We start from the raw sequence: 15,000 nt of genomic DNA on the forward strand, positions 1-15,000 counted from the left end.
CTCCAACCCACCCCCCCCCCCCCCCCCCCCAGGTCTGTGCTGAGTTAGTTGGGTCCCAGCCTGGGGTGGCGGTGTGGGAAGGGCTCGAATTGAATCCCAGTGTCCCCTGCGTTAAGAAAAGGAGTCTTCTGCTGATCACTATCCACTGACTCTTGCTGGAGTGTGTGTGTGTACGGAGGGAGGAACCAGAGATGAAGACAGGATTGGCTTCCACTGTGATGCCCCCCGCTGTCAAATATTCTGCCAGTATCTAGGCTCCCACAATAGTGGTTGAATTGGGGGGTGGGGTGATGGACTGTGCAAACTGGTTGAATTGGGGTGATGGACTGTACCAAACTGGTTGAATTGTGGGGAGCGGGGGGGTGATGGACTGTACCAAACTAGTTGAATTGGGTGATGGACTTGTACCAAAACTGGTTGAATTGGGGGTGGGGTGATGGTCTGTACCAACTGGTTGAATTGTGGTGGGTGATGGACTTTACCAAACTGTTGAATTGGTGCGGGGGGGGGGGGGGGGGGGTGATGGACTGTACCAAACTGGTTGAATTGTGGTGGGGTGATGGACTGTACCAAACTGGTTGAATTGTGGGGATGGACTGTACCAAACTGGTTGAATTGTGGGGAGCGGGGGTGATGGACTGTACCAAACTGGTTGAATTGGGGTGGGGTGATGGACTGTACCAAACTGGTTGAATTGTGGGGGTGGGGTAGAGTCGATGGACTGAACCAAACCGGTTAAGTTGCGAGTAACGGAGGAGTATGTAACGTGGGGCAGCCGTTGAGTGATAATCTGCTTCGCCTCTCCACCAACCCCCCCCCCCCCCCCCGGCAGGAACATGGCCAAAGCGCTGATTGGGAAAGTGTGCATCGTGACGGGAGCCTCCCGGGGCATCGGCAAAGGGATCGCCTTGCAGCTGGGAGAGGCTGGAGCCACCGTCTACATCACCGGCCGCAACATGGACACGCTGCAGGCGGCGGCAAAGGAGGTGAGGTGGGGGAAGGCGCAGAGTCGTTCATCAACCGCTTTGAACGAAATAAAGGAAGAACGTGCATTTCTACAGCACCTTTCACGTTCACAGGACATCCCAGAGCGTTTTAAAGTCAATTAAGTACTTTTGAAGTATAGTCACTGTCGTAATGAATGAACCAATTTGCGCACAGCAAGCTCCCACAAACAGCAATGTGATAATGACCAGATCGGCTGTTTTTTAGTGATATTGGTTGAGGGATAAATAGTCATAGAATCACAGAAAATTACGACACAGAAGGAGGCCATTTCGACCCATCGTGTCCGCGCCGGCCGACAAAGAGCCATCCAGCCAAATCCCACTTTCCCGCTCTGGGTCCGTAGCCCTGTGGGTTACAGCACTTCAGGTGCACATCCAAGTACTTTTTACATGTTGGTGAGGGTTTCTGCCTCTACCACCCTTTCAGGCAGTGAGTTCCAGACCCCCACCATCCTCTGGGTGAAGACATTTCCCCTCAAATCCCCTCTAAACCTACCAATTACTTTAAATCTGTGCCCCCTGGTTGTTGACCCCTCTGCCCAGGGAAACAGATCCGTCCTCTCCACTCTATCCAGGCCCCTCATCATTTTATACACCTCAATCAGGTCTCCCCTCAGCCTCCTCTGTTCCAAAGAAAACAACCCCAGCCTATCCAATCTTTCCTCATCGCTAAAATTTTTCAGTCCCGGCAACATCCTGGTAAATCTCCTCTGTACCCTCTCCAGTGCAATCACATCCTTCCTGTAATGTGGTGACCAGAACTGTGCATGCAGTACTCCAGCTGTGGCCTAACCAGTGTTTTATACAGTTCAAGCATAACCTCCCTTTTTTTAAATTTCAAAATATACTGTATTCATATAAAAATTTGCACAATACATTGGAAAGCAGTTCAGTACATTTGGATTCGGTCAGCAAATCCATACATTACATTTGGATGCTGACAGCAGTTCCGTTCAATACATTACTTTACATTTCAAGGTACGATTCATACAATCCAGGATACATTGTGGTCCGTTCATCAAGTTACATTACATGTGTCACCATCCGGTACACAGTGAGGGTACAGTTACATTTCTTTCCAACATGCATTATGCAACAGAACTTGCATTATACATGGCACTACACAGGTGTTTGCAAATCACGGTGCTCTGTGTATACAAAAGGTTTACCATTGCAGCCCGAGGGAAGTTTTGCACTGATTCCTGCCCCTGGGTTTACCGCGACAGAAGGGCTTTAAACTGTGGCCCTTCCCCACCGTGCCTTTGCGGCGACTGCACCAATTTTAAGTGCGTCCCTCAGCACGTAATCCTGGATCTTGGATTGCGGCAGTCTGCAACACGCAGACGTGGACATCTCCTTTGCTCTGGAAGACCAGCAAGTTTCGGCAAGACCAAAGAGCGTCTTTGACCGAGTCGATGGCCCTCCAGCAGCAGGTGATGTCTGTCTCGGTGTGTGTCCCTGGGAACAGCCCGTGGAGCACAGAGTCCTGTCTTCGCCTTGCAGGACATCCCGAAGAGAGGTTATTGATCCGTCCTTACTATACAGTATAAATGCACACGAGGCCCATGCTTGAGAGGAGGTCAGTCTGTGACCTGTCCTTTATCCCTTAGCACTCAAGCGATGAAGATGGGTGGAGCTTTCCCTTTTATACCTGAAGGTCCAGGTTAGGAGTGTCTCCCACAAGTTCACCACCTAGTGGTCATTGTTCTCACAGTGTACAACTTCGGTCAGCTTGTACGTGGGCTACAATGCTGGTTGAATACATGACAGTTACTTTGATGTAACCCTTACCACCGCCATCCTTTTCATTGCAGGTGGAGGCGCGTGGAGGGAGCTGTGTGCCCGTGGTGTGCGATTCCTCCAAGGAGGAGCAGGTTAGCGCCCTCTTTGGCCGGGTGAAGCAAGAGCAGGGGGGCCGCTTGGACATTCTGGTCAACAATGCCTACGCGGCAGTCCAGGTATTTCGATTTGATTTGTACGGTTATCCTTAATATCTTTGGTTAGTTTGCAGTGTATAGTTGCTCTGTCCCCTTTAACAAGGGGACACTTGGGTTTAATTGTGTCATTTAAAAGGATTGTAGAGCTGCTGCACTGTGAATGGCTCAGTCAGCCACGTGATGAGGGGGTTACCTTATGATGATAGATTGAGCAGACTGGGTCTTTACTCGTTGGAGTTCAGAAGGATGAGGGGTGATCTTATAGAAACATTTAAAATAATGAAAGGGATAGACAAGATAGAGGCAGAGAGGTTGTTTCCACTAGTCGGGGAGACTAGAACTAGGGGACACAGCCTCAAAATACGGGGGGAGCCAATTTAAAACTGAGTTGAGAAGGAATTTCTTCTCCCAGAGGGTTGTGAATCTGTGAAATTCTCTGCCCAAGGAAGCAGTTGAGGCTAGCTCATTGAATGTATTCAAATCACAGATAGATAGATTTTTAACCAATAAGGGAATTAAGGGTTACGGGGAGCGGGCGGGTAAGTGGAGCTGAGTCCACGGCCAGATCAGCCATGATCTTGTTGAATGGCGGAGCAGGCTCGAGGGGCTAGATGGCCTACTCCTGTTCCTAATTCTTATGTTCTTGTGTTCTTATGATGTTCACAAGACTCAATAAAACCCCAGTCAGTTGAGTCTAGGTCATCCACGATGAGGTACGCAGTCGTGAGCCTAGTGGATGAGCTCATGGTCTACAGGGCTGTAGTAATGCCCGCCCTCCTGTATGGCTCAGAGACATGGACCGTGTACAGCAGACACCTCAAGTCATTGGAGAAATACCACCAATTATGTCTCCGCAAGATCCTGCAAATCCCCTGGGAGGACAGACGCACCAACGTTAGCGTCCTCGACCAGGCCAACATCCCCAGCATCGAAGCACTGACCACACACTCGACCAGCTCCGCTGGGCAGGGCCACATTGTCCGCATGGCCCCGACACGAGACTCCCAAAGCAAGCGCTCTACTCGGAACTCCTACATGGCAAGCGAGCCCCAGGTGGGCAGAGGAAATGTTACAAGGGACCACCCTCAAAGCCTCCCCTGATAAAGTGCAACATCACCCACCGACACCTGGAAGTCCCTGGGCCCAAAGACCAGTCTGCCCTCAGTGGAGGAAGTGCATCCGGGAGGGCGCTGAGCACCTCGAGTCTCGTCGCCGAGAGCGTGCGGAAAGCAAGCGCAGGCAGCGGAAGGAGCGTGCGGCAAACCAGTCCCACCCTCCCCTTCCCTCAACCACTGTCTGTCCCACCTGTGACAGGGACTGTGGTTCCCGTATTGGACTGTTCAGTCACCTGAGAACTCACTTTTAGAGTGGGAGCAAGTCTTCCTCGATTCCGAGGGACTGCCTACGATGGATGAACTGGTAATGTGTTGTGTGGTTGTTAAACCTTTGTGAATAAACCCACTAGTTCTTAATAGCAATGTGTTGCTGTGAATTCTTAAGCAAAGAACCCATGAAGCAAAGACATTGCGCCTGTCCTCCGATGTCACTCGAGGTGGTCATTCGAGGCAGAATATCAGACGCTGCATATAATGGGTGGCTGAACCTCCCCCCCACACCGTTTTGCTCTGCTGCCTGAGACGAATTTCTCGGCCAAAACTATTTTCTGTGGATGGAGAGTCCATAACGAGAGCTAGGCCGTTCAGGGGTGAAAGAAAGACTTGCATTTATATAGCGCCTTTCACAAGCACCGCACGTCACAAAGCACTTTACAGCCAATGAAGTACTTTTGGAGTGCAGTCACTGTGGTTGTGGTGTATGTAGCACACACATCACTGACTGCACACAGTCTGGTGTAAATCTAACTGCTGTGACCTTCGTCCTTTATTGTTCAGCTCCAGAGTGCCTCTCGGGTGTGGTGGTCAGCCTTATATAGTGCCTGTTGCAGGTACTACCAGGTTTCCCACCACAGCGCCCTCTGTGGGTGTGGCATAGTGCTTACATTACATTTCAGGTACTGGGACGATACACACATCATTACATAACAGTTGTAATGTGGGGAAACGCCAATTTGCGCACAGCAAGCTCCCACACACAACAATGTGACCATGACCAGATAATCTGTTTTTTTGTTATGTTGATTGAGGGATAAATATTGGCCCCAGGACCCCGGGGATAACTCCCCCTGCTCTTCTTCCAAATAGTGGCCGCGGGATCTTTTACATCCACCGGAGAGGGCAGACGTGGGCCCTCGGTTTAAGGTCTCATCCGAAAGATGGCACCTCCGACAGTGCGGCGCTCCCTCAGCACTGCACTGGGAATGTCAGCCGAGATTTATCCCTGGAGTGGGACTTGAACCCACAAACCTTCTGACTCCGAGGCGAGAGTGCTGCCCACTGAGACACGGCTATGTCAGGATGTGCGGATGCAAACCTCGTTCCACCGGTTTAGCCCTTTCTGTTTCTTTGTAGGGAATACTCAGTAACCATGGAAAGAGATTCTGGGAGCTGCCGGCCTCTGTCTGGGATGACATCAATAACGTTGGTCTGCGGTGAGTATATAAAGCGGGCGGGAAGTCCATTCTCTCTCTCTCTCTCTCTCTCTCTCTCTCTCTCTCGGAGCAATTGCCTGACGTGGGCCTATTTTACCATACAATGTCAGTCCGCTTTTCCTGGTCTGAGTTCCTGCCTTCACGTATCCAGATCTTGTTAAACATCCTGATGTCGGCACCACTTTCCCATCCCATCACCCGCCCTGTGCTCGCTGACCGACATTGGCTCCCGGGCTGGCCACACCAACATTTTCAAATTCTCAACCTCTTGTTCGAATCCCTCCACGGCCTCGCCCCCTCCCTATCTCTGCAACCACCTCCATCCCTCCGCGATCCCTGCACCCCTCCCAATTCTTCCCCCCTGAGCATCTCTCGATTTTCATCGCTCCACCATCGGTGGCCGTGCCTTCTGTTGCCTGGGCCCCAAGCTCTGGAACTCCCTCCCTAAACCTCTCCACCTCTCTCTCCTCCTTCGAGACATTCCTTAAAACCAACCCCTCTGACCAAGCTTTTGGTCACCTGCCCTAATTTCTACTTATGCGGCTCGGGGTCAAATTGTTTTGACACTTAATTCCAATTATAAATTCCTGTGACCACATTTAGTAAGCGTTTTCCCGACATAAACTTGTGTGTCCAATTGCACAATCTGGCCACTGGGTTCTTACAACAACAACCTGTATTTATATAGCACCCTTAATGCAGTGAAACGTACCAAGGCGCTTCACAGGAGTATTGTGCGATTAAAAATTTGACCCCGAGCCGCATAAGGAGAAATTAGGGCAGGTGACCAAAAGCTTGGTCAGTGGGGTAGGTTTTAAGGAGCGTCTCGAAGGAGGAAAGAGAGATAGAGAGGCGGAGAGGTTTAGGGAGGGAGGGAGTTCCAGAGCTTGGGGCCCAGGCAACAGAAGGCACGGCCACCGATGGTGGAGCGATTTATAATCAGGGATGCTCAGAGGGGTAGAATTAGAGGAGTGCAGACATCTCGGGGGGGTTGTGGGGCTGGAGGAGATTACAGAGATAGGGAGGGGCGAGGGGCCATGGAGGGATTTGTAAACAGGGATGAGAATTTTGAAATCGAGGCGTTGTTTAACCGGGAGCCAGTGTAGGTCAGCGAGCGCAGGGGGTGATGGGTGAGCGGGACTCGGTGCGAGTTAGGACACGGGGCAGCGAGCACAGTGGGTGATGGGTGAGCGGGACTCGGTGCGAGTTAGGACACGGGGCAGAGAGCACAGGGGGTGATGGGTGAGCGGGACTTGGTGCGAGTTAGGACACGGGGCAGAGAGCACAGGGGGTGATGGGTGAGCGGGACTTGGTGCGAGTTAGGACACGGGGCAGTGAGCACAGGGGGTGATGGGTGAGCGGGACTCGGTGCGAGTTAGGACATGGGGCAGTGAGCACAGGGGGTGATGGGTGAGTGGGACTCGGTGCGAGTTAGGACACGGGGCAGTGAGCACAGGGGGTGATGGGTGAGTGGGACTCGGTGCGAGTTAGGACACGGGGCAGTGAGCACAGGGGGGTGATGGGTGAGTGGGACTCGGTGCGAGTTAGGACATGGGGCAGCCAAGTTTTGGATCACCTCTAGTTTACCTAGGGGAGAATGTGGGAGGCCGGCCAGGAGTGGGTTGGAATAATCAAGTCTGGAGGTAACAAAGGCATGGATGAGGGTTTCAGCAGCGGATGAGCTGAGGCAGGGACGGAGACGGGCGATGTTACGGAGGTGGGAATAGACGGTCTTCGTTATACTGCGGATATGTGGCCGGAAGCTCATTTCAGGGTCAAATATTGCTACCAAGGTTGCGAACTGTCTGGTTCAGCCTCAGACAGGAGTTGGGGAGAGGGATGGAGTCAGTGTCCAGGGAACGGAGTTTGTGGCGGGGACCGAAAACAATGGCTTCAATCGTCCTAATATTTCTTTGGAGGAAAGTTCTGCTCATCCAGAACTGGATGTCGGACAAGCAGTCTGACAATTTGGAGACAGTGGAGGGGCTGAGAGAAGTGGTGGTGAGGTAGAGCAGGTACAGCAAGCGATTAAGAAAGCAAATGGTATGTTGGCCTTTATTACAGGAGGATTTGAGTCTAAGAGTAAAGACGTCTTACTGCGATTATATCGGGCCCTGGTGGGACCACACCTGGAGTATTGTGCACAGTTTAGGTCTCCTTACCTAAGGAAGGATATACTTGCCAGAGAGGGAGTGCAACGAAGGTTCACCAGACTGATTCCTGGGATGGGGGGGATTGTCCTATGAGGAGAGATTGAGCAGACTGGGCCGATATTCTCTGGAGTTTAGAAGAATGAGGTGATCTCATTGAAACATACACAATTCTTGCAGGGCTTGACAGGGTAGATGCAGGGAGGGTGTTTCCCCCAGGCTGGGGAGTCTAGAACCAGGGGTCACACAGTCTCAGGATAAGGGCTCGGCCATTTAGGACTGAGATGAGGAGAAACTTCTTCACTCAGAGGGGGGTGAATCTTTGGAACTCTCTGCCCCAGAGGGCTGTGGAGGCTCAGTCTTTGAGTATATTCTAGGCTGAGACCAATAGATTTTTGGATATTAAGGGAATCAAGGGACAGTGCAGGAAAGTGATCTCACTGAATGGCAGAGCAGGCCCTACTCCTGCTCCTAATTCTTACGTTGTCGGTGTACATGTAGAAACTGACGCTGTGTTTTCGGATGAGGTCGCTGAGGGGCATCATGTCAATGCGGAATAAGAGGGAGCCCAGGATAGATCCTTGGGGGGAACTCCAGAGGAGTGGGAAGTGAAACCATTGCAGGTGATCCTCTGGCTACGACCGGATAGATAAACTTGGAACCAGGCAGGTGCAGCTGGATATTGGAGGAGAGGCGTGGATGGTGTGGTTAATCGTGTCAAAGGCATATTGTATGGCTGTGTACTATGTAAACTCGTCACGCTGCAGTTACACCCTCCCCCCAGCGGTGGCGCTGTAGAGTGCTTAATCCAGGGTGGGGCAGGCACTGACCTTTCACCCTCTGGGTCACCATGACAAAACTGCCACCTGACACTCGCTGTCTGGTTGACCATGGCACTGAGAAACCTGTACCCAGGCAAAGGGGGTGAGTGACCTGAGGAGACAAGGGAGGGCGGGGAGGGTGAAAAGCCCTGGTGGCCAATGAGTGTCCAACGCCCTGCTTTGTCCCGTAGGGGGCACTATATCTGCTCGGTGTATGCTGCTCAGATGATGGTTGAAGCGAAGCAAGGACTCATCGTCGTCATCTCCTCGATGGGTGGCCTGCGCTACATCTTCAGCGTGGCGTACGGAGTCGGCAAGGCCGCGGTAAGTACCCCCCGGATCCGCACCGTGTGGCTAACTAGGGGTCAGGGGTCAGGCATTGTTTGTTCACCACCTTGGAGCTGCGCTCAAATCCAACTCCGATCTCTCTCTCTCTCTCTCTCTCTCTCTCTCTCCCCCTGTCTCTCTCTCTCTCTCCCAGTCTATATATCTCTCTGTCTCACTCGCTTTCTCTCTCTCTCGCTCGCGCGCTCTGGCTCGCTCGCTGTCTCTCACAGACTATAATCTCTGTCGCTCGCTCTGTCGCTCGCTCTGTCGCTCGCTCTGTCGCTCTCTCTGTCGCTCGCTCTCTCTGTCGCTCTCTCTGTCGCTCTCTCCGTCTCTCGCTCTCTGTCTCTCGCTCTCTGTCTCTCTCTCTGTCTCTCTCTCTGTCGCGCTCTCTGTCGCGCTCTCTGTCGCTCGCTCTCTGTCTCTCTCTCTGTCTCTCTCTCTGTCTCTCTCTCTGTCGCGCTCTCTGTCGCGCTCTCTGTCGCGCTCTCTGTCGCTCGCTCTCTGTCTCTCGCTCTCTGTCGCTCGCTCTCTGTCTCTCTCTCTGTCTCTCTCTCTGTCGTGCTCTCTGTTTCGCGCTCTCTGTCGCGCTCTCTGTCGCTCGCTCTCTGTCTCTCGCTCTCTGTCGCGCTCTCTGTCGCGCTCTCTGTCGCTCGCTCTCTGTCTCTCGCTCTCTGTCGCGCTCTCTGTCGCGCTCTCTGTCGCTCGCTCTCTGTCTCGCGCTCTCTGTCGCTCGCTCTCTGTCGCTCGCTCTCTGTCTCTCGCTCTCTGTCGCGCTCTCTGTCGCGCTCTCTGTCGCGCTCTCTGTCGCGCTCTCTGTCGCGCTCTCTGTCGCTCGCTCTCTGTCGCTCGCTCTCTGTCGCGCTCTCTGTCGCGCTCTCTGTCGCTCGCTCTCTGTCTCGCGCTCTCTGTCTCGCGCTCTCTGTCTCGCGCTCTCTGTCGCTCGCTCTCTGTCGCTCGCTCTCTTGTCTCTCGCTCTCTGTCGCTCGCTCTCTGTCTCTCGCTCTCTGTCGCGCTCTCTGTCGCGCTCTCTGTCGCTCGCTCTCTGTCTCTCGCTCTCTGTCACGCTCTCTGTCGCTTGCTCTCTGTCGCGCTCTCTGTCTCGCGCTCTCTGTCTCGCTCTCTGTCGCTCGCTCTCTGTCTCTCGCTCTCTGTCGCGCTCTCTGTCGCGCTCTCTGTCGCGCTCTCTGTCGCGCTCTCTGTCGCGCTCTCTGTCGCTCGCTCTCTGTCGCTCGCTCTCTGTCTCGCGCTCTCTGTCGCTCTCTCTGTCGCTCGCTCTCTGTCTCTCGCTCTCTGTCGCGCTCTCTGTCGCGCTCTCTGTCGCGCTCTCTGTCGCTCTCTCTGTCGCTCTCTCTCTGTCGCGCTCTCTGTCGCGCTCTCTGTCGCGCTCTCTGTCGCTCTCTCTGTCGCTCTCTGTCTCTCGCTCTCTGTCTCTCGCTCTCTGTCTCTCGCTCTCTGTCGCGCTCTCTGTCGCGCTCTCTGTCGCGCTCTCTGTCGCGCTCTCTGTCGCGCTCTCTGTCGCGCTCTCTGTCGCGCTCTCTGTCGCTCTCTCTGTCGCGCTCTCTGTCTCTCGCTCTCTGTCGCGCTCTCTGTCGCGCTCTCTGTCGCGCTCTCTGTCGCGCTCTCTGTCGCTCTCTCTGTCGCTCGCTCTCTGTCTCTCGCTCTCTGTCTCTCGCTCTCTGTCTCTCGCTCTCTGTCGCGCTCTCTGTCGCTCTCTCTGTCGCTCTCTCTGTCGCGCTCTCTGTCGCGCTCTCTGTCGCGCTCTCTGTCGCTCGCTCTCTGTCGCTCTCTCTGTCGCTCGCTCTCTGTCGCGCTCTCTGTCGCGCTCTCTGTCTCTCGCTCTCTGTCGCGCTCTCTGTCGCTCTGTCTCTCGCTCTCTGTCTCTCGCTCTCTGTCGTGCTCTCTGTCGTGCTCTCTGTCGTGCTCTCTGTCGCTCTCTCTGTCGCGCTCTCTGTCGCGCTCTCTGTCGCGCTCTCTGTCGCGCTCTCTGTCGCGCTCTCTGTCGCTCGCTCTCTGTCTCTCGCTCTCTGTCGCGCTCTCTGTCGCGCTCTCTGTCGCGCTCTGTCTCTCGCGCTCTGTCTCTCGCGCTCTGTCTCTCGCGCTCTGTCTCTCGCTCTCTGTCGCGCTCTCTGTCGCGCTCTCTGTCGCGCTCTCTGTCGCGCTCTCTGTCGCGCTCTCTGTCGCTCTCTCTGTCGCTCTCTCTGTCTCTCGCTCTCTGTCGCGCTCTCTGTCGCTCTCTCTGTCGCGCTCTCTGTCGCGCTCTCTGTCGCTCTCTCTGTCGCTCTCTGTCTCTCGCTCTCTGTCTCTCGCTCTCTGTCTCGCTCTCTGTCGCGCTCTCTGTCGCGCTCTCTGTCGCGCTCTCTGTCGCTCTCTCTGTCGCTCTCTCTCTGTCGCGCTCTCTGTCGCGCTCTCTGTCGCGCTCTCTGTCGCTCTCTCTGTCGCTCTCTCTGTCGCTCGCTCTCTGTCTCTCGCTCTCTGTCGCGCTCTCTGTCGCTCTCTCTGTCGCTCTCTCTGTCGCGCTCTCTGTCTCGCGCTCTCTGTCGCTCGCTCTCTGTCGCTCGCTCTCTGTCTCTCGCTCTCTGTCGCGCTCTCTGTCTCTCGCTCTCTGTCGCGCTCTCTGTCGCGCTCTCTGTCGCGCTCTCTGTCGCTCGTTCTCTGTCTCTCGCTCTCTGTCTCTCGCTCTCTGTCTCTCGCTCTCTGTCTCTCGCTCTCTGTCTCTCGCTCTCTGTCTCTCGCTCTCTGTCTCTCGCTCTCTGTCGCGCTCTCTGTCGCGCTCTCTGTCGCGCTCTCTGTCGCGCTCTCTGTCGCTCTCTCTGTCGCTCTCTCTGTCGCTCTCTCTGTCGCTCGCTCTCTGTCTCTCGCTCTCTGTCGCGCTCTCTGTCGCGCTCTCTGTCGCGCTCTCTGTCGCGCTCTCTGTCTCTCGCTCTCTGTCGCTCTCTCTGTCGCTCTCTCTGTCGCTCTCTCTGTCGCTCTCTCTGTCGCTCTCTCTGTCGCTCTCTCTGTCGCTCGCTCTCTGTCTCTCGCTCTCTGTCGCGCTCTCTGTCGCGCTCTCTGTCGCGCTCTCTGTCGCGCTCTCTGTCGCGCTCTCTGTCGCGCTCTCTGTCGCTCTCTCTCTGTCTCTCGCTCTCTGTCTCTCGCTCTCTGTCGCTCTCTCTGTCGCTCTCTCTGTCGCTCTCGCTCTCTGTCGCGCTCTCTGTCTCGCGCTCTCTGTCGCGCTCTCTGTCGCGCTCTCTGTCGCGCTCTCTGTCGCTCTCTCTGTCGCTCTCTCTGTCGCTCTCTCTGTCGCTCTCTCTGTCGCTCTCTCTGTCGCTCGCTCTCTGTCTCTCGCTCTCTGTCGCGCTCTCTGTCTCTCGCTCTCTGTCGCGCTCTCTGTCTCTCGCTCTCTGTCGCTCTCTCTGTCTCTCGCTCTCTGTCGCGCTCTCTGTCTCTCGCTCTCTGTCGCTCTCTCTGTCTCTCGCTCTCTGTCGCTCTCTCTGTCTCTCGCTCTCTGTCGCGCTCTCTGTCGCGCTCTCTGTCGCGCTCTCTGTCGCGCTCTCTGTCGCGCTCTCTGTCGCGCTCTCTGTCGCTCTCTCTGTCTCTCGCTCTCTGTCGCGCTCTCTGTCGCGCTCTCTGTCTCTCGCTCTCTGTCGTGCTCTCTGTCGCTCTCTGTCGCGCTCTCTGTCGCGCTCACTGTCTCTCGCTCTCTGTCGCGCTCTCTGTCGCGCTCTCTGTCGCTCGCTCTCTGTCTCTCGCTCTCTGTCTCTCGCTCTCTGTCGCGCTCTCTGTCGCGCTCTCTGTCGCGCTCTCTGTCGCGCTCTCTGTCGCGCTCTCTGTCGCGCTCTCTGTCGCTCGCTCTCTGTCTCTCGCTCTCTGTCGCGCTCTCTGTCTCTCGCTCTCTGTCGCGCTCTCTGTCTCTCGCTCTCTGTCGCGCTCTCTGTCTCTCGCTCTCTGTCGCTCGCTCTCTGTCGCTCGCTCTCTGTCTCTCGCTCTCTGTCGCGCTCTCTGTCGCGCTCTCTGTCGCGCTCTCTGTCGCGCTCTCTGTCGCGCTCTCTGTCGCTCTCTGTCGCGCTCTCTGTCGCTCTCTGTCGCGCTCTCTGTCGCGCTCTCTGTCGCGCTCTCTGTCGCGCTCTCTGTCGCGCTCTCTGTCGCGCTCTCTGTCGCGCTCTCTGTCGCTCTCTGTCGCGCTCTCTGTCTCTCGCTCTCTGTCGCGCTCTCTGTCGCTCTCTGTCGCGCTCTCTGTCGCGCTCTCTGTCTCTCGCTCTCTGTCGCGCTCTCTGTCGCTCTCTGTCGCGCTCTCTGTCGCTCGCTCTCTGTCGCGCTCTCTGTCGCTCGCTCTCTGTCGCGCTCTCTCGCGCTCTCTCGCGCTCTCTGTCGCGCTCTCTCGCGCTCTCTCGCGCTCTCTGTCGCGCTCTCTGTCGCGCTCTCTGTCGCGCTCTCTGTCGCGCTCTCTGTCGCGCTCTCTGTCGCGCTCTCTGTCGCGCTCTCTGTCGCGCTCTCTGTCGCTCGCTCTCTGTCTCTCGCTCTCTGTCGCGCTCTCTGTCTCGCGCTCTGTCTCTCGCTCTCTGTCGCGCTCTCTGTCGCTCGCTCTCTGTCTCTCGCTCTCTGTCTCGCTCTCTGTCTCGCTCTCTGTCGCGCTCTCTGTCTCGCTCTCTGTCGCTCGCTCTCTGTCGCTCGCTCTCTGTCGCGCTCTCTGTCTCTCGCTCTCTGTCGCTCGCTCTCTGTCGCGCTCTCTGTCGCGCTCTCTGTCGCGCTCTCTGTCGCGCTCTCTGTCGCGCTCTCTGTCGCGCTCTCTGTCGCGCTCTCTGTCGCGCTCTCTGTCGCGCTCTCTGTCGCGCTCTCTGTCGCGCTCTCTGTCGCGCTCTCTGTCGCTCGCTCTCTGTCTCTCGCTCTCTGTCGCGCTCTGTCTCTCGCTCTCTGTCTCTCGCTCTCTGTCTCTCGCTCTCTGTCGCGCTCTCTGTCGCGCTCTCTGTCGCGCTCTCTGTCGCTCGCTCTCTGTCTCTCGCTCTCTGTCGTGCTCTCTGTCGTGCTCTCTGTCGTGCTCTCTGTCGCTCTCTCTGTCGCGCTCTCTGTCGCGCTCTCTGTCGCGCTCTCTGTCGCGCTCTCTGTCGCGCTCTCTGTCGCGCTCTCTGTCGCTCGCTCTCTGTCTCTCGCTCTCTGTCGCGCTCTCTGTCGCGCTCTCTGTCGCGCTCTGTCTCTCGCGCTCTGTCTCTCGCGCTCTGTCTCTCGCTCTCTGTCGCGCTCTCTGTCGCGCTCTCTGTCGCGCTCTCTGTCGCGCTCTCTGTCGCTCTCTCTGTCGCTCTCTCTGTCTCTCGCTCTCTGTCGCGCTCTCTGTCGCTCTCTCTGTCGCGCTCTCTGTCGCGCTCTCTGTCGCTCTCTCTGTCGCTCTCTGTCTCTCGCTCTCTGTCTCTCGCTCTCTGTCTCGCTCTCTGTCGCGCTCTCTGTCGCGCTCTCTGTCGCGCTCTCTGTCGCTCTCTCTGTCGCTCTCTCTCTGTCGCGCTCTCTGTCGCGCTCTCTGTCGCGCTCTCTGTCGCTCTCTCTGTCGCTCTCTCTGTCGCTCGCTCTCTGTCTCTCGCTCTCTGTCGCGCTCTCTGTCGCTCTCTCTGTCGCTCTCTCTGTCGCGCTCTCTGTCTCGCGCTCTCTGTCGCTCGCTCTCTGTCGCTCGCTCTCTGTCTCTCGCTCTCTGTCGCGCTCTCTGTCTCTCGCTCTCTGTCGCGCTCTCTGTCGCGCTCTCTGTCGCGCTCTCTGTCGCTCGTTCTCTGTCTCTCGCTCTCTGTCTCTCGCTCTCTGTCTCTCGCTCTCTGTCTCTCGCTCTCTGTCTCTCGCTCTCTGTCTCTCGCTCTCTCTGTCGCGCTCTCTGTCGCGCTCTCTGTCGCGCTCTCTGTCGCTCTCTCTGTCGCTCTCTCTGTCGCTCTCTCTGTCGCTCGCTCTCTGTCTCTCGCTCTCTGTCGCGCTCTCTGTCGCGCTCTCTGTCGCGCTCTCTGTCTCTCGCTCTCTGTCGCTCTCTCTGTCGCTCTCTCTGTCGCTCTCTCTGTCGCTCTCTCTGTCGCTCTCTCTGTCGCTCTCTCTGTCGCTCGCTCTCTGTCTCTCGCTCTCTGTCGCGCTCTCTGTCGCGCTCTCTGTCGCGCTCTCTGTCGCGCTCTCTGTCGCGCTCTCTGTCGCGCTCTCTGTCGCGCTCTCTGTCGCGCTCTCTGTCGCTCTCTCTCTGTCTCTCGCTCTCTGTCTCTCGCTCTC

The 15,000-nt window shown here is 56.2% G+C and overlaps 1 protein-coding gene across 1 annotated transcript in view; it reads left to right on the forward strand.

Annotated features, from left to right (window-relative positions):
* Window positions 1-15,000, forward strand: part of LOC139253822 (dehydrogenase/reductase SDR family member 1-like) — a 26,564-nt gene that overhangs the window by 4,930 nt on the left and 6,634 nt on the right. The window contains exons 2-5 of the mRNA XM_070873584.1: window positions 833-986; window positions 2,822-2,965; window positions 5,413-5,492; window positions 8,655-8,787. Coding sequence (XP_070729685.1) covers window positions 837-986; window positions 2,822-2,965; window positions 5,413-5,492; window positions 8,655-8,787 — 507 coding nt within the window. The 5' untranslated portion in view covers window positions 833-836. The remainder of the gene's footprint in view (window positions 1-832; window positions 987-2,821; window positions 2,966-5,412; window positions 5,493-8,654; window positions 8,788-15,000) is intronic.

Source organism: Pristiophorus japonicus, unplaced genomic scaffold (assembly GCF_044704955.1).
Source record: "Pristiophorus japonicus isolate sPriJap1 unplaced genomic scaffold, sPriJap1.hap1 HAP1_SCAFFOLD_515, whole genome shotgun sequence".
Taxonomy (NCBI): domain Eukaryota; kingdom Metazoa; phylum Chordata; class Chondrichthyes; family Pristiophoridae; genus Pristiophorus; species Pristiophorus japonicus.